The 18240-nt window shown below is 40.5% G+C and overlaps 1 protein-coding gene across 1 annotated transcript in view; it reads left to right on the top strand.

Annotated features, from left to right (window-relative positions):
- The window catches only part of LOC145778077 (uncharacterized), a 26742-nt gene extending 8932 nt beyond the window's left edge, over positions 1 to 17810 (top strand). The window contains exons 2-7 of the mRNA XM_082589489.1: positions 8568 to 8625; positions 8815 to 8965; positions 9316 to 9893; positions 15805 to 15902; positions 16829 to 17246; positions 17651 to 17810. Coding sequence (XP_082445615.1) covers positions 8818 to 8965; positions 9316 to 9893; positions 15805 to 15902; position 16829 — 825 coding nt within the window. The 5' untranslated portion in view covers positions 8568 to 8625; positions 8815 to 8817 and the 3' untranslated portion in view covers positions 16830 to 17246; positions 17651 to 17810. The remainder of the gene's footprint in view (positions 1 to 8567; positions 8626 to 8814; positions 8966 to 9315; positions 9894 to 15804; positions 15903 to 16828; positions 17247 to 17650) is intronic.
- The last annotated feature ends 430 nt before the right edge of the window (positions 17811 to 18240 follow it).

An 18240-nucleotide genomic window follows, 5' to 3' on the forward strand; every position in this document is an offset into this window, starting at 1 on the left:
CAGAGTGAAGTTTTCCGATTGTTGGAGTGTTGTTGCCCGGAAATTATTCCATTCACTAGGTGTCGCTGAATGGAGAGCAGTCTTGAAATGCGTTGCTCAAGCTCAAGCCCCGAGAGTCGAACCAGCGCCGCGTGATCTTGAGCCGAACGAGTAACCACTGAGCTAAAGAGGCCCAACTTTTATTAAGATTCGCCACTGCATTGTCGACGTATTAACTTTTTTTGTGGAAAACTTTAGAGTTGTTTTTACTCTTTGCTAAAATCATGAAGGCAAATTTTTTCCCAAATTGAAAGAGTTTAAGGCAGGGGTTCCCAACCTTTTTATGTTCTCGTACCACTTAGCCACCACGGATTGTCAACACGTACCACTATTTTCAAAACAACTAATTTGATCCAATATTAAATTATTGGCAAGATTATGAATTTGGATGTAAAGTCAGTGAAAGTAGCAAAATTACCAAAAGATTAATTATAGATGATTTTCACATTGAACGAAGTTCTTTTCATGCTGAGGAAAGTAGGCTAATTTCAGCTTAACACGAACATGCAACGCAATATTTGCTAAAAAATATTATGGGGTCCATTTTTCGTATTGTTTCCCGACCAGTGCTGACTTCTCTCGAAGGCTCTGGCCCCATCTGTCGTACATCCGACAAGATTTCCCCAATCCAGTTCATTTTCCTTGAAAAACTTAATTATCCAAAGAGTTGAAACTATCTTTATCTTTTTGATGTAGTGGACACCTCATGATTCAACAATAATTCCGTTTTTACAGCATCGTTCTGTGTAAAGCGGACGTAGACAAGCAGTTGACAGCGGTTTGTGACATCTGTGGATTCATCAAGTTGTAAGGCAAATTCAAACTTCGAATCTCTTACTCCTGCAATCGCTTGGTCAGTGACATCAACTGACATTTCCTCGATGCGTCGTTTCACAGTATTGTTAGAAAGCGATACACTATCCAACTTTGCCACTGAATCTTCTCCAATCAAATTTTGTCTAATATCTTTGCTGCTGGCAAAACAAGTGACTCCGCAATGACATGAGCTTTGTTGTTTTGGGCCACCAGAAGAGATACTTCATAGGATGCCTTCACAATTCCGGCATTATTTCGGTAAAACTGGCCTGTGTGATCCATGCGCTGTCGCTTCACGTTCTCCCCAAGTCGCTCAAAATAGCTCTCTCGATAGCATCTCTCGATTCGGTTTTCATACAGATCACGCACTGAGGTAAGCTATCTCCACAATGTTGAATAGCAATGAAGCCATACTTAATATAATCTGCGCTATACTTTCACTTCGACATTTTCAAATATTTAGACAAAAATGTAATGCTGTTCAGGATTCAGCCACTACACGTCGGAAAACCAACATCAGAATAAACGCAATTCTGCAATTGCACACTGCACAGACCACATTGCACACGTAATAGTTTCATCACAGACACCATTAAGTTCGCACAGCAACATTGTATTAATAACAAGGACAGCAGGGAGCAAGATCGACAAAAGTAGCTTACTGAGTGCAGAGAATTTAGTACATACGGAAAGAAATAAAAGTGTTGTTTTCATATTTTAGAAACTCAAAATTAAAGAATTGTTGCAATAGGCCTACTTTATTTGACAATACTACTACATATCGCATGCAACGGAGAACTGCTCGCGTACCACCTAAAGAGCTCCCGCGTACCACTAGTGGTACGCGTACCACCGGTTGGGAACCCCTGGTTTAAGGCCATAACTGAACGCTTTCTTGTTTCATTTTTAAAAGGCATTATTAAAAAAAGGGCCCATTAGTGGATTTCGGAGGGCTCAAGGTGGTACCCACACGGCTCTGAATGGAATGGAATATCATGGGATTCCCACCGTTGGAAAGCAACTAAACAAATCTCAGGCATAAACAGTTTCAAATCTGGACTTGAGTTTCAGCTGATTCTTCATTGAAACAAACGCGCGATCGCGATCTCATTGTTTGTAGTTTGTTTCTCTTGTTGCCATGAGCGCGATCTACAAATACCTGACTCGATGAGGAATCAAGTAAAAGTGGCCCCAGAGATCAGATCAAAATGAATTGCAAACTAAATGAGAGAATCAAAAAATCAAGGGGTGTACCAGCAAACATCAATAGGCTTGGCTCATGATACAAGAGAAGGATCCACAGAGGATACAACTGATTTGCATAAATCAACAAGTGAATAAAAAAATAACAGTTAACCTCTCAAGTACATGTAGCTCCACACAAAGTGAAATTTACATGACTTAGGACTCTTTTTTATTTCTTTAAAAATAATGTCTAAAAAGATATTTAAACTCTTTTATGTTTGTTTAAAAATAATGTCTAAAAGGACATTATTAAAAGATAACTACGGACAGTGGCCAGTGTTTCGATCTTCCGATCTCTTCATCGTAGTAAAATGAAAGTGGAAAGTTGTCTTGAGAAGATGGTTTCTGAGAGTGATGTAATAAGCCAATGAGAATGGATTTAATTTTTGATTTCACACTTCAGCTAAATGTAATTTTACTGCCAATTAGAAGATGTGACATTTTTGAGAAAAGTTGTGTTTAAGCAATGATTGGAATTTGTTAGGACAGCTAGGACATAACAATGATCTGAGATGGATCCCAAATGCAAGAAATTAGTTACTAGCGGCACATATAAGTATTAAGATTTAAACCAGTGATTCTCAACCTTTTTAGGCCTATGGACCATATTTTTAAACAAAATATCCGATGGACAACTTCGCTATGTTGACGCCTCATGAACGCCACTAGTCGAAACTGTATTGCACATGGGTCAGAAAACTCAAGGACGTGTTCAATCTTAGTCCTGAATAAAATAATACGTAATTAACTAATTAAGCAAACCCTCTTAATTTGCACACTCAAGCTCAACTGTTTGGATACAAATAATTTATATTTCAAATTTTATTCTGAGAAAATATTATGCACATATTGTTTCAATAGAACAGTTCACACTTCACAGTTATCGCGACTGACTTGGCTTTGGTGTTTTTGGCACAAGTAATCAAAATTTGTTTTGACAAAATCATTCAGTTTTAATCAGATAGTTACTCTTGTCTTCTGTTGATGTCTTCACGCTACATAATTTTCTTACACCTGTATGCAGTCCTTACATAACTTACTGTAGTAGATGATACAATTTTAAAGAACGTTTTATCAAGGAATTATAGAACTCTCTGTGGACCAACAGAAATTTCTGGTGGACCACCAGTGGTCCACCTGGACCACGTCGAGAATCACGGATTTAAACAACGAAGGGGTGTACCAGCAAACATCTATAGGATTGGCCCATGATACAAGAAAAGGATCCACAGAGGATACAAACTGATATGAATGAATCACCAAGTGAACAAAGAAATAACAGTTAACCTTTCAAGTACTTGAAAGGGTAACTGTTATTTCTTTATTCACTTGTAAATGAGAGATACTTCTCTTTCAAGACTTAGGCTTAATTACTTTAGATTCTTTCAAGTCCAGAGCTTGGTAGATTCATCAGTCTTAAATAAAAAATTAAATTATGTTTTTTTTTTCACAGTGAAAAACTTAAAAAATCAAAGTTTGATATTGAATGGACTCATGATATTGAAGACTGGACAGGACTTGATTACAAAACTGCAAAAAATCCCACAGCAGAGAAACTTGGCGCTTCATTGCCTCCAACCCTCGACGAAAGGAACTTAACGATGATGATGATGACTTTAACTAATTTTAAAAGTCTATCACTCAATACAAACTCATAGAACATTAATTATTCCATGCTTCTTTGCGGCAAACATTGTGAATACATCAACAATTCAACATGATCGCAATTACAAATCATTTCATTACCAAATCAAGTCAAACACTAAAACAAAACTTAATTGGGAAATTAAAGTTTTGCATTGAATGAAAGTTTTAAGTCGTCGTCGTCTGAGCTTCTGGGGCCGAGGGTCCATCCTTTTATCACCCCAGATTCAAGATGTTCCCGGACTACACTGGAAGGCTGCTAGAGAGCAGCCAGTCTTTATTTTCATCATCCATGACGCGCAGACCTTCCACTCCGTTAGGTGGCTTGAAAATGGTACAGTCACTGATGATGTGGTCTGCGGTCTGTTCCTCGGCACCACATTCACAGGAGGAGGAAGAAGCCATTCCCCATTGGTGAATGGTTGAGCGGAAAAACCCGACGCTCGTACGGAGACGGTTGAGGCGCACCCACGCCTATATCTGTAGTGTCAGACCGATGGGGCGCGTGTCGGCGTCGGGGATGAATGAATGGAGTCTGGTGGTGCTTGACCTCCATTCAGAATTCCATTTATGGTCCGCCCAAGTAGCCGCAGAGATGTCTTGTTCATCAGCTTCGTTGATCAGAAGCCGAGCGGCTGGCACGAATGGGTGTCTTGATTTCAGTCAGCGGGAGTGCTCGTTTGGGAGAGCAGAGATCTTGTGGTGGAGAAGATGGTTAGGCTCCAGTGCCCGTCGACCGAGGGACAGAGTGGCTTCTTCGCGACGAAGCTCAGCAGGTTGGATGCCAGCGAGAATGGGGAGATTGTCCAATATTGTGGGACGCAGGCATCCGGTCACTGTGCGCAGGACGCTGTTTATGGCAGTGTCGATGTTGTGGCAGTGAGCACTGCGGCACCAGACAGGTGCACAGTACTCTGCAGAAGAGTAGACAAGGGCTAAGGCTGCTATTCGCAAAGTGTCAGCCCTCGCCCCCCAGCTAGAGCCTGCCAGGCGCTTCAGTAGTGCAGCGCGGATGTCAGTTTCTTGCGCAGTGACACCACATGGTGGCGGTATGTGAGCGATCTGTCTAGTGTCACCCCAAGATACCTTGGCTCGGGGCAGAAGGTCAGATGTTTTCCGTTGTTGTGGACATGTAGCTCACGATCAGCTTTCCGATTGTGTATGTGGAAAGCTGCCGCCACAGTTTTGGTTTTGCTGAGTTTCAGTCGCCAGTTCTGGAGATAAGCTGAGATGGTTTGCATGTCCTGGCTCAAGGTGTCTTCTAGATTTTCCCACGACTTTGTGGAGTGGAGAATTGCCAGGTCGTCCGCATAAGCGTATTTTGCAGAGACCGTAGTTGGCAGGTTGTGGGTGTAGATGTTGAAAAGAAGTGGAGCCAGGACCGATCCCTGTGGGACGCCGTTTTTCAGGCGTATCAGTCTGCTTCGCCGTGGATTGCCGGTGGTGAGGGTGAAGCTTCGATTCCTGACAAGTTCCATAATCATATGGACCATATGTCTGTCAGGAAGCAGGCGAAGCAGCTTGTAAGTAAGGCCGCGATGCCATACAGTATCGTAGGCAGCTGTGAGATCTAGAAAGACAGCGCCGGCCTTCTTTTTTGCCTCAAAGCAGTCCTCGATGTCTTGGGTTAACAGTGTGACCTGATCTACAGCGGATTTTCCGCGCCGAAACCCAGCTTGCTCTTTTGGAAGGAGCGGGTCGATGATTGGGTTGACGCGGGCATAGATCAGCCTTTCGATGATTTTGAAAGGAACGCAGAGGGTTTTAAAGTTTTAAGGGTTTTAAAGTTGTAAAATTTTAAGTTTATATGATTAAATTAAAATTAAAGTTACATTAATGTTTTGCATTGTCTATTTATAGAGCTATTAACAGAGCTCAACATAAGAACAGCTCAAGCAAAAGCAAGCTTTCAACAAATGAAACCAATTCTTTGCAATAAAAATATCTCTTTCAAAACAAGATCTAGAGTTTTAAAATGCTATATTTATCCTGTTTTTCATTACAACTCTGAAACCTGGAATATTTCAACAAAAATGGCAGAAAAGATTAATGCTTTTGAAATGTGGTGCTTCCGTAGAATGCAACGCATTTCATGGCTGGCAAAGAAAACAAATAAAGAAATTCTACACCAAGTGAACCAAACCAGAACTCTGTTAAAAAGTATGAAAACCAGACAATATAAATTTCTCGGCCATGTAATAAGAAAGCAAAAACTGGAGCATCTCTCTTTAACTGGTAAAATTTTTGGAAAGCGGGCATCTGGCAGACAAAGACAAACACATCTGGAACAATTTAACGACAAGACAGAAACAATCATCCATGCAACATATAATAGGAACATTTGGTCTAATTATTCATCTGAGGCCGTCGATGCCTGGTTCAGGCAAGGCAATTGAAGAAGAAGAAGAAGATTTATCTTATTAATTTTACTTTGTTAAAATTTTGGTCTTCCCCAACTTTTATTAAGATCCGCCACTGCATTGTCGCATATTTTCTATTTTTGTGGAAAATTTTAGAGTTGTTTTTACTCTTTGCTAAAATCATGAAGGTAAATTTTTTCCCAAATTGAAAGAGTTTAAGGCCATAACTGAATTCTTTCTTGTTTCATTTTTAAAAGGCATTATTAAAAAAGGGCCCATTAGTGGATTTAGGAAGGCTCAAGGTGGTACCCACACGGCCCTGCTTGGGATGGAATATCATGGGATTCCCACCGTGGGAAAGCAACTAAACAAATCTCAGGCATAAACAGTTTCAAGTCTGGACTTGAGTTTCAGCTGATTCTTCATTGAAACAAACGCGCGATCGCGATCTCATTGTTTGTAGTTTGTTTCTCTTGTTGCTATGAGGGCGATCTACAAATACCTGACTCGATGAGGAATAGGGTGGCTCGTTTTTGAACTTTTTTTTTTAATTCTCTCGGGGTAGTGGGGAAATGGTGCCAATGAGTGAGAAAACGCTCATGACAAAATTTGAGATTTGTAAAAAATTGTCTTCAGCCTCCTCATGGGGCCCAAAAATCGAAAAATGGGGTAAAAAACGCAATTTTTTTTTTCAAATATTTTAGTTTGGGTAGATAAAATATTGTTTAGATATATCTAATTAAACTAAGAAAAAAAATTGGAGTCATTTGAACTATTCCTTCAGCTTCCTCACAGCTTCTGAAAATTTCCATTTTGCTGAAAATTTTGCATTTTTGTGGGTGGGTACATGATACATAAATGCGTTAGACATTTTGCCAGCTATAAAATGTGATTGTATTTCTCTTTATAAACCTGCCCTGAGCTGTTACGTCATTTTTTAATGAAATTGGGTTAATTTGGTAGGAAAAAATGAAGTCTTTTATTTGAATTTACGTCACTGACGAAGTTTGTAATTATGTAACCACAAACAAAAATGCAAAATTTTCAGCAAAATGAAAATTTTCAAAAGCACTGGATCTGTATTTTCATATTTCAATATTTTAGATTATCACACACTACCTTCTCCCGATATGCTGCTCTTTCCCGCTCGGATCAACCTCGCGTTGCTTTTAACTCATCGATAATCATGATTTCCCGATCAACTCGATGCAACCTCCAAAGTTTCATCCCACTATCATATATTTTTCCTGGTAACGTAGCCTAGTCATATCTACGCTTCGATCGCTAGTCCCCCCGACCCATCTGGGCGAACCTGCCTCAACGTCTGGCCAGTGCACATCCGTGCTCGTTGGTTCAACGTCAACACTTTTTCGGTAGGTAAAGCATACAATATATTCCCACTTACCATCTTTTTTTTTTACACCAATTAATTGAGCCTTTGCTCCAGATTTTAAATAATTTTCGTCTCCCACGAGTATTCAAATCGTCCTTGTAGCTAAGCTTCTCTTCCTCGTGGGAGACCCCAAAGTTTATCCGCTCTGCCTACGGGCAGACCGGGTATAGGAGTCAAACGTACCTGTGTTACGGTCACGTGATGGAGACGTGGGCGCTGCCTGGCTTTATAAAACTTCTGTCGCCCGGCCCGTCGTGAGCTGACCTTTTTGCGTTTGCAGAAAGCAAATCCCGTCTCCCTGGCCCGTTCCGCCATTCTAACTTTTGCGGACGAGTCGCACAAAAATTTCGATCCACACTTTCCTTCCACAGGTACCTAGACTCCCCAGCCTGGCCCCCGCGACCTAAGCTGGTGGATTTCCCTTCCGGGTGCATCGCCACCCCATAATCACGCCGCTCCCCGCCTCCACGGGGCGTGGCAGGCCGGTTCTTTAAAGTCTCTGACCTGGCTATGTTTATTGTGTTCTTCTCGCCGTGTCAATTATTTTGTACTCGTGCGTCGTTGACCAAAATAAAACAGTTCATCATCTAATAATTCAAATGACTTCAATTTTTTTTTATAGGTTATTTAGATATATCTAAACAATATTGTATCTAGCCAAACTAAAAATATTTTTGAAAAAAATTGGGTTTTTTACCCCATTTTTCGATTTTTGGGCCCCATGAGGAGGCTGAAGACAATTTTTTACAAATCTCAAATTTTGTCATGAGCGTTTTCTCACTCATTGGCACCTTTTCCCCACTACCCCGAGAGAATTTAAAAAAAAAGTTCAAAAACGAGCCACCCTAATGAGGAATCAAGTAAAAGCTGCCAAAAGTGGTCACAGAGATCGCATCAAAATAAATTGTAACAAATGAGAGATACTTCTCTTTCAAAACTTAGGCTTACTTAGATTTTTTCAAGTCCAGAGCTTGGTAGATTCATCAGACTTAAGTAGAAATTTAAATTATGTCTTTTTGAAATTTTTTTTTAAAGTGAAAAACTTAAAAAATCAAAGTTTCTGGCTGATCGCTTTGTTTGGATGACAAACAATCGCTGAAGAGAACCCTTCTCAAACGACGCCACAAGGTGAGTGGGGCTCAAGTTGGGGTTAGGATGAGTCCTGCTGGCGACTGATTCTTGTAATTTTTTTAGATTAACAAAATAGCAAAAGAACGAAAAAAGTTGTTTGCAATTTCTGGAAGACAAACGAAATTCATTTTGTTTTCAGCTTTCAAATCTATTTTATTTTTTTAATAAAATTTAATTGGTTTTCAGGTGATGACGAACATTCGAAGCGAAGGGGATGATGTTTTGAATGACTTCGAAAACCAAAGAGTGTCGTTGGATCAGAAGCTGGACCGGTTTCAAGTGTTGCTTTGGGATATACAAAAAGCAAGCGAAAAATTATGTGAAACGCTTCGAAATAGTGAGCACACAAAACAAGAAGTCGATCTTGCAAACAAAGTCGTCGAGCGGGATCGGCTCTTTTTTACATTGAAAAACTTAAAAAAATTAAAGTTTCTAGGCTGATTGTTTTGTTTTGATGACAAACAATCGAACAAGAAACTTTGTTGAAACTCTGCAATTGATTTACTTTAAATTAAGGTCGATTGCAATAATGTCATCCAACGCTGAAGAGAACTCTTCTGAACCGGTCCTAAAATAGCAAAAGAACGAAAAAAGTTGTTTGCGGTTTCTGGAAAACAAACAAAATTCACTTTGTTTTCAGCTTTCAAATCTATTTTATTTTTTTAATAAAATTTAATTGGTTTTCAGGAGATGGCGACCCTTCAAGTGATAGAAACGAACTGGATGTTGTTTTACATAAATTTAAAAACCTAAGAGTGTCGTTGGATGAGAAACTGGACCGGTTTCAAGTGTTGCTTTCAGATATACCTAAAGAAAGCAGTGAGTTATGTGAAACATTTCAAAATAGTGAGCACACAAAACAAAAAGTTGATCTTGCGAACGAAGTCCTAGCGCGGTCTCGGCTTCTAACAAATCACTTGACCCCTTGCCAGTTCTCTCCTTGTGGAAAGGATTGCACACTCTGTGAATATGTGGAACCAACTCATTTCGTGATAAGTAAAGCAGGAAAAGTATTCTCAATCCAAAAAAACATGGATTGTGATTCTACAAACCTCATCTATTTGATGACTTGTTGGAACCCGGATTGCGGGATGCAATATGTGGGGCAGACTGGAAAGCCGCTCAAGACGCGAATAGCGAATCATCTCACCAATATTAAAAACGAACATAACCCTAACCCTAACCCTGACCTTGAAAAGGATGTACATAAACATTTTGCCATAAAGGGCCACAAGCCACAAGTCTGCGGAATCGTGAAGATAAAGGTGTTCCCGACAATTTTCACCAAATCAAACGTCATATAAAAACCGTTCAAGTCTACTGAATATTACGTCATGGAAATTCCTAAAGCATGTGCCAAAATTGCACCAGCGTTCATAAGAATTGTGTCAAACCTGTTGGGCCTGTTTGGGCCTGTTTAAACAGGAAATATTACATCAGCTTTAAACACCTGTTGGAATGACTTCATAATTGTCTTTCATTATTGCGTCACAGTACTGCATACGTGAATTTGAGATATTGCTATCTATTCTGGTCATTCGTAAAATGATTGTTTGAAAGTTGGCCGCACATTTAACTGTTGGCTTAGTGCTTGCTAGCTGGACAAAGGTTCCGTCTTTTATCCAAGTAATCTGTTCTGTAGTGACAGTTTTTTAGAGGTGTACGCGTTGCACCCCCTCGTTTTCGGTAGCCGTGAGCTAATTTTTACAGAAATACACTTTTTGAAAAGAAGTTCAAGTGTGTGTTTCTTCGGTCATTATATACAGACGAACGGATTTGGGAATCTTACGTTACAATTTTCCCACGAAGAGATTATGGTTTACCGCTGTGACCATAAAAAATAAAAGACGAAGTTTGTAGTTGGTAGGCTAAGAAGCACTTAGAAGCAAAGAAATAATAAAAGAAGATCTTATTGGTTGGTAGTCTAAAGAAGCAAAGAAAATTAAAGACATTTCTTCTCGGTAGGCAACTGAAGAACTTTAAGCTAAAAAGTAAAGACATATCTTCTCTGTTTGGTACTGAAGAAAAATAACTTTGACAATCATTGGCAAGAAAGAAGATTAAAAGCAATCTATCTGTGCTTGAAGATTCAAGTGGAAGAATCCAAGCAAGTTTTGTGGACTTTTGGACTTCATATACTCGTACAGCTACGGTATCGTGCATTTAAATTCTTTTTTGTATCTTTACGGTCTTTGCAGTTAAGTTTTTTATAACTACTGTAATTTGTGTGTTTGTGTAACTTAATTTTTTAATTGTTAAATTTAGCCCTAACATTTAATATGTCTACACTCGGTGGCGACAGGGACTCGACCGCCGTAGACTCGACTGAGTTTAAGCCTGATGATGTTCTTTGCGGTCGGGCAGGCCAATTTGGGGAGGGACCCATTAGCGATGAGGCTAAATCAGTTCGAGAAGCCCGGCATCTTAGACGGGATATTTTGACTCAAATTGGGAAACTTTCTGTTGCCCTAGGTTCTTTGAGTGATAAGCAGGAACTGTTAATTTTTAGATCTAAGTTATCTACTTTAGAAGAGGAATTACGGCATTTCCATGCTCTCTTGAGTAAAATTTTTAACTCTGCAATCTTAGCAGAACTTCATGATAGGGTAGATCCCGAATTTAACTCGTTAAAAAATAACTTCGAACAAAAAGAAAGTGAGTTCTCAGATAGGTTGGATGCTGACATACATCCTGAGGATAGCGCCTCAAATGTAAGCACTAGGATGTCTGAGAGCTCGTCACGGATAGTTGCACAAATTAACCTACAGCTAAGACGAGAGGAGCTCCAGATACAAGCCGAGGCCGAAGCAAGAGCTGCTGAGGCCGCCGTGAGAGCTGAGGCCGAAGCGAGAGCTGCTGAGGCCGCCGCGAGAACTGAAGCCATACGAGTTGAGGCCGCCGCGAGAGCTGAGGCCGTACGAGCTGAGGCTGCCGCGAGAGCTCAGGCCGAAGCCAGAGCTGCTGAGTTCGCACTCAAAGACGCTCAGTTGAGGGCTGAACAACGTAAAGAGGTAGTTTTAGCTGAATATCGTTCTGAGTTGGGCTCCCGGCGTAGCTCTAGGAAGGGCTCTTCTAGGCATTCCAGAAGTGAACATCAATCGCAGTTTAATTTACCTAACCTTTTCCAGACGCCTGTTCAATCTGTAAGTGGACCTGTACAATCCACATGTTTTCCAGCTGTTTCAGGAGGTCTCAGGGCCGCGGCTAAGGGTCTTCCGAAGTCTGTAGAGCCAAGGTCTGCAAATTACAACCGAACTCCTCCCCCAGAGCGTACAGGTCACGGGGCCGCCATTAGCAGTAATGCTTGGCCCCCTTTAAAGTTTTCTGCGCCGCTAGTTGCTGATCGCCCAGCTACACGTAATTTGGGTGGTTGTGAGAGGCGTATCGTGTCTCCTGATTTTAACGTGTTTGAGGATCGTGATCGGGCTGTGCATGTGACTGAGCCCACTCAGCCCCTTAAGGGATATAGCTTGTCTTCTCCCGCTAAATCGAGTTCTCAACAACAGGATTGCTTTTTTGAATACCAAAATAGTAGGACGTTCTTCGATAAGGCGGCCTTGATTGGTTACGATGGTAATAATATGCCATTTGTCTTCTTTAAAAATCGTGTTATGGCCTTGATGGCAGCTTCGCCCTTTAAGGGAACTCGTTTGACTTTGTTGCAAGCAGCTTGTGTTAGAACAGCTGCACAAACGATTGCTAATTTGGTTTCTGACACCCCTGGCTTGTCAGAAGAAGACAGGATAGAAATGTCGTTAGCTCGCTTGTCCCAACGTTTTGGAGTTCGTGGAGGTCTTTTCGCAGAACCGGAAATTAGAAAGTATCGCTATGGTAGCAAATTGACTTCGACCTCTTCCAGTGATCTGAAAGAGTTTAAAGATGAATTATCGCAGTGTTTGCTTTACGCGCAAGCTTATGGTCAGCGTGACAAATTGGAAGGACGTTTTGTTTTGGATTTGGCTAAGCGACTCCCGTTTGACGCTAAGCAGCGTTATCTTGACTTTTTAGGTGATCAGTATGGTAGCACTGAGGAACCTACCTTTCAGAGTTTGTTTGAATTTGTAGTACGAGAGGAAACGCGCAAGTCGACTGATTTTAGCATTATGCTAATGGGCGATTCTGGTGAGTCGCAGCAATTTAAAAAGTTTGGCAAAGGAAAATTGCCTTCATGTCCGGTTAGGCAGACGTCGGTAAAACCCCATGATAATGTGATTTCAGGGAGTTCGCAGTACTCGACTGCTGTTGGCGCACCGCGCGGCGGTGTGGCCAGACGTAGTGACATACCGGCATGTTTTTGTTGTTCATCACGTGGTCAAGTTGAATATCATTTTTTGTCTAATTGTAAAGAATTTTTGCGCTTGACACCTAAAGGTCGGAGAGATGTCATTGTGAAAGCTGGAAAATGCTTGAACTGTTTGCGCCAGCATATGGTTAAGGACTGTAATCATGCAAACAACTGTCGTCAGTGTGGGCCTAACAACGATAGGAAACACTATTTTCTTCTGCATGATTTTTATGTGACGTCACGTGATTCTCCGGATTCGGTCGGTAAAGATGATGCTGGTGCCAGAGTTCCTGTGCGTAATGTTAAGATTGGAAATGTTAAAGCAGCCTTTAACCGCGTTACTGCTGCTCGTGTTTTGAATCCAATGACTGGCAAATCGAAGTTGGTGTATTGTCAGCATGATCCTGGTTCGCAGTTGACCTTTGTTTCGAGTGATTTGGTGTGCGAACTTGGTCTTAAACCGTATGACAAAGCGTCGTTTAAAATGGATACTCTGGCTGGTCAGAAAGCTACTTGTGCTGAACTTGTTAAACTCAACATTCAGTCGTTAGAGACGAATGAACTGTTTTGTGATATAACTTCGGTGGTTAACCCAGCTTGGGCTGACGATGTTAAGACTTTACCACATAAGCAGGATTTAAGTAGTTTCCGTCATTTTCATGACGTGAATATGTTTCATTTGAATGATTGTAGTACTGTAGATGTACTGATTGGAAATGACAACGCTTATTTGATGTGGGCAAAAGAAGAACGTGTTGGTGAAAATCGCAGTGAACCACATGCTTTACTCACTCCTCTCGGTTGGTTGGCTTGTGGTGGTAAGTCACCCTTAGTTGAAAGCGTTGCTAAAGTGTGCAGAGTGCAGACGTCTTCAGAGTCGGATGTCATCTCTGGCTTTCAGCGTAAAATTAAGTCTCGTGATATGGAAATAGCAGACCTGAATAAAGTCATTCAGGATTTGACTTTGCAAAATGAAACCTGTGAATTGTCTCGCAATGATATTTTGGCTAGAGAACTTGTCGAGCCGAATATTGAGTTGAAAGATGGTCGATTTGAGATACCTGTTCCGTTGAAGGAAGATATTGATCTACCTAACAATTTTGTGTTGGCGTCAGATAGAGCTGCTGCTTTAAGAAAGAAGGCTTTAAAACAACCTGAACTTCGTGATTTCCTTACTGACACCATGAAAGATCTTAAATCTAATGGCTATATTGAGCGTGCTGGTGAAGCAGGAAATGTCAAGGGATTTGAATGGTATTTACCATACTTTGTGACGTCACAATTAAAAAAGCGCATTGTTTACTATGGCAAGTCTGAATTTCGAGGAACTTGTGTTAATGATTTAATGTCTTCTTGTCTTGACTTGTCTGACTTGTTAAACCCTCTGGCAGATGTCTTGGCTAGATTTCGGCTTGAAAGATTTGGTTTCGTGGCCGATATGACCAAATACTTCTTTCACATTTTGGACTCTTCATTACGTAAGCCCAATTTCATTGAACTGCTTACGTATACAGGCAGTGCCGTTCGGATCGTGAACGAACGCCCTTTGGTACCTTTGAGTGACGACCCTAGGGATTTTACTGTCATCACCCCTGCCTCACTTTTGACCCCATACTTAGACCCATACTGTGCTGTTGGGCAACCACATGATCGTGACCAATTAAGAAGGGATTATCGGTTCAATTTGTCACTTTCTCAGCAGTTTTGGAGTAAATGGATCGATTTTTACTTGCCAGGGCTTCAGGGCCGGAAAAAATGGCTAAAAATGGCCGAGAATTTGGAGCCTGGTCAACTTGTAGTGGTAGGTTCTCTCCAAGACATTGGTAAACGTGGGAAGTATCAACTTGGGAGGGTGCATGAGGTAGTTCCACAAATTAGGAAAGGGAAGCCTGTGGTTCGTAGAGCCAAAGTTGCCGTCTGCAACTATGATGAGAGTACGGGGAAAGTGAAAGTAGACTACGTTTTGAGGGATATTTCGTGCCTCGCCCCCGTAAAGAACACCTAAGTGTTAGGGTTTGAGCCTGGTTTTGTCTGCGGTGGCCGACCCTTGTCTGAGCCCGGAACAGTCGGTTATTATCGCAACCATGGTATATAGCGTCATTTTTTGCGTGTACCTATTACCCATGGTACCAATTTCATGTATCATCGTGTTTATTCTTATTGCTGTTCATTCTTTGCAAGCCCTTTGTATTTGCGTATTAACTTAAACGTGAGTGATTCAAACAATTTGTGTATCGTGTGTTTTTATTCATTGGCTCACAATTGTCGTCATTTCTTTTTAGTTATGCCATGTCAGACTGTCATAACTAGGGGCCGCTATGTTCCCGACAATTTTCACCAAATCAAACGTCATATAAAAACCGTTCAAGTCTACTGAATATTACGTCATGGAAATTCCTAAAGCATGTGCCAAAATTGCACCAGCGTTCATAAGAATTGTGTCAAACCTGTTGGGCCTGTTTGGGCCTGTTTAAACAGGAAATATTACATCAGCTTTAAACACCTGTTGGAATGACTTCATAATTGTCTTTCATTATTGCGTCACAGTACTGCATACGTGAATTTGAGATATTGCTATCTATTCTGGTCATTCGTAAAATGATTGTTTGAAAGTTGGCCGCACATTTAACTGTTGGCTTAGTGCTTGCTAGCTGGACAAAGGTTCCGTCTTTTATCCAAGTAATCTGTTCTGTAGTGACAGTTTTTTAGAGGTGTACGCGTTGCACCCCCTCGTTTTCGGTAGCCGTGAGCTAATTTTTACAGAAATACACTTTTTGAAAAGAAGTTCAAGTGTGTGTTTCTTCGGTCATTATATACAGACGAACGGATTTGGGAATCTTACGTTACAATTTTCCCACGAAGAGATTATGGTTTACCGCTGTGACCAAAAGGTTAGTGTTAAGGATGGTGAGAAGTTTCAAAAGGCAGTTGAAACTTTTCTGATGCAGTCAGAGTGCTTTGATACTTATAAAAATGGCTTAAACCAGTGGTTCTTAACCTTTTTTCGATCAAGCCCCCCTTCAATAATGGTCATGAGCCTCGCGCCCCCCTAGACTTTAAATAAGTATCATACCAAAAAAATTGCATTTTTGTCTGTTTATTGTTACACATCAGTGAAATACTTGACACTGCTTCTTAGCAACTAGATTTTTGATGCGAGGTTTAACTCCAAAGAATGAACAACGTAAGTCTCCTTCAACTCTCAACCTGTTTCTGTACTTGGTCTTGATAGCAACGAGAGCAGAAAATGCAGCTTCACAAAGATACGTGGATCCAAACATTGTTAGAATTCGAAAAGCCCGAGTTGCGATAATAGGGTAAACAGGAAGGTAATTGGCCCAGAACGTCTCAAGTTCCAGTTCTTTGAAGTCTTCTTTAGCTGTGAAGTTGAACTTCATCTCAAGAAACTCCTCTTGTCCTTCTTCGAAAATATCAACTACTTCGCATTAAAACGGGTTTCTGATGAACTTCCAGGTTTCACGCTTCTCATCCAGATCTGGAAAGTATTTGATGAACTCCGCTTTCAATTCATTAAGGTGGATTTCTATTTGTTTCTTCAACTCAGACTCAAAGTTACCATCTTTGAGAGCAGAATCCAAGTTACTGAAGCTCGCTGGATTTCCTTGTTCAATTCGACTCTTCCAGAGGTCAAGTTTAGCTATAAAAGTTCAAATGATGTCATGATGCTTAATGATGTTGATGTTTTTCCTTTGAAGCTAAAGGTTGAGAGTATTCAATGCTTCGCAGATAAATATAATAAAATACAAAATATGACAAACAGCATAGGTCCTAGGACATTAAAGTAATTAAAAAAAATTGAAATTGTTGTAGAGCTCGCGCCCCCCCTGAGAGAGGCTTCACGCCCCCCTGGGGGGGCGCGCCCCCCCGGTTAAGAACCACTGGCTTAAACGAAAGAGTCAGTTACACAGAACTCAATGAAAACGAAAACGAAACTGAAGAACAAAGAAAAAAAAGAACTGAGTTGATTGAATCTCTAGGCCTACGGCAATTCCTGAACGGATTTTTGCCCCAGTAGATTTGCCTTCCACCTTTATTCAACTCAACTGGTGTGTTGTGACGTCATAGAACCTCTGTAACGAATGTAGCTGTAGTCAACTCTGTAGGTGTATACTTTGTAGTTGGAAGTTGCTGATGTCAGCAAATATTTTAATCAAACAAAATATTACACTACGTAACACAACTTTTGTTCCTGGCGTCAAGCGTCACTTTGTGATTGTTTACGTCAACAAATGAAACAAAATTCACTTGATATCTCAAAAACTTTGGTTTTGTTAATGTGAAAATGATTTCTTCATTTGATGACTTGTTTGAAGTCAGATTGCGTGTTGCAATATGTGGGGCAGACTGGAAAGTCGCTCAAGACGCGAATGGATAAACATCGCTTCAAAAGTAACAATGGCAAATCCAAGTTGAACGCGGATCAACATTTTTCCAAAGAGGGCCATAAGTTAAAAGTCTGCGGAATCGTTAAGATGAAAGATGATGCCATTGAGGACGATCGAGAGAAAGTTGAATCTTATCTGATGCAGTCAGAATGCTTTGATATTGTTGGAGAAAATGGCTTAAACATTCAGGACCACAATGCGGTCGTGGAAAAGAAAATTCATAAAGTAACTGAATACATGAATTTGAAAACTGACAAATATAGCGAAATTTAAAAAGAACAAAATTACGATTTTATACTTTGAAAACGAATCGGTCAATGCAAAAGATGAGGAAAGTTCAACATCTCTGAGGCACAAATTAGACAAAGCGGAACGCATTAAGTTTTTGGGGAAATTTGTTGAAACAGATGAATAATCAAAACTGCAAACATTGTTACCAGATAAATTTTTCGCTTACACACTGACTGTAAAACGTAGAAATTATAAAAGAATTTTGTCAGTGCCGGATTAAGGGTCTGCAGGCCTGTAGGCACATTTTATATGTGGCCCAAAAATCAGGGTTGCCCACTAAAAAATTAGAATTATCAGTGTTGCCAAATTATTGTCACAAAGATCGTTGTTGCAACTATAACACAGGGTACCGTGCAAAAACTTGGTCATCTATGCCTAATTAAATAGCACCTTTGCGCGTTTTTGCGATTGAAAACTCGTTAACTAGTTTTTGGAGGTTAATCTTACGAAGTAGATCGCTTTCAATACACAAAAGTGCCAGTGTACTAAGACGTTGTTGACACATTGTTGATCGTTTAACGTCTTTAATTCGTTTTAGTTGTGAAAACGAGCGTTCCCCCGAGCAATTCGTAGCCATTAGAGACAAGTACATTCTAAGTGCTATGTCAGTGTTCGGAAATGCATTATAAA

This window comes from Aplidium turbinatum, chromosome 10, assembly GCF_918807975.1.
Source record: "Aplidium turbinatum chromosome 10, kaAplTurb1.1, whole genome shotgun sequence".
Lineage (NCBI taxonomy): Eukaryota > Metazoa > Chordata > Ascidiacea > Aplousobranchia > Polyclinidae > Aplidium > Aplidium turbinatum.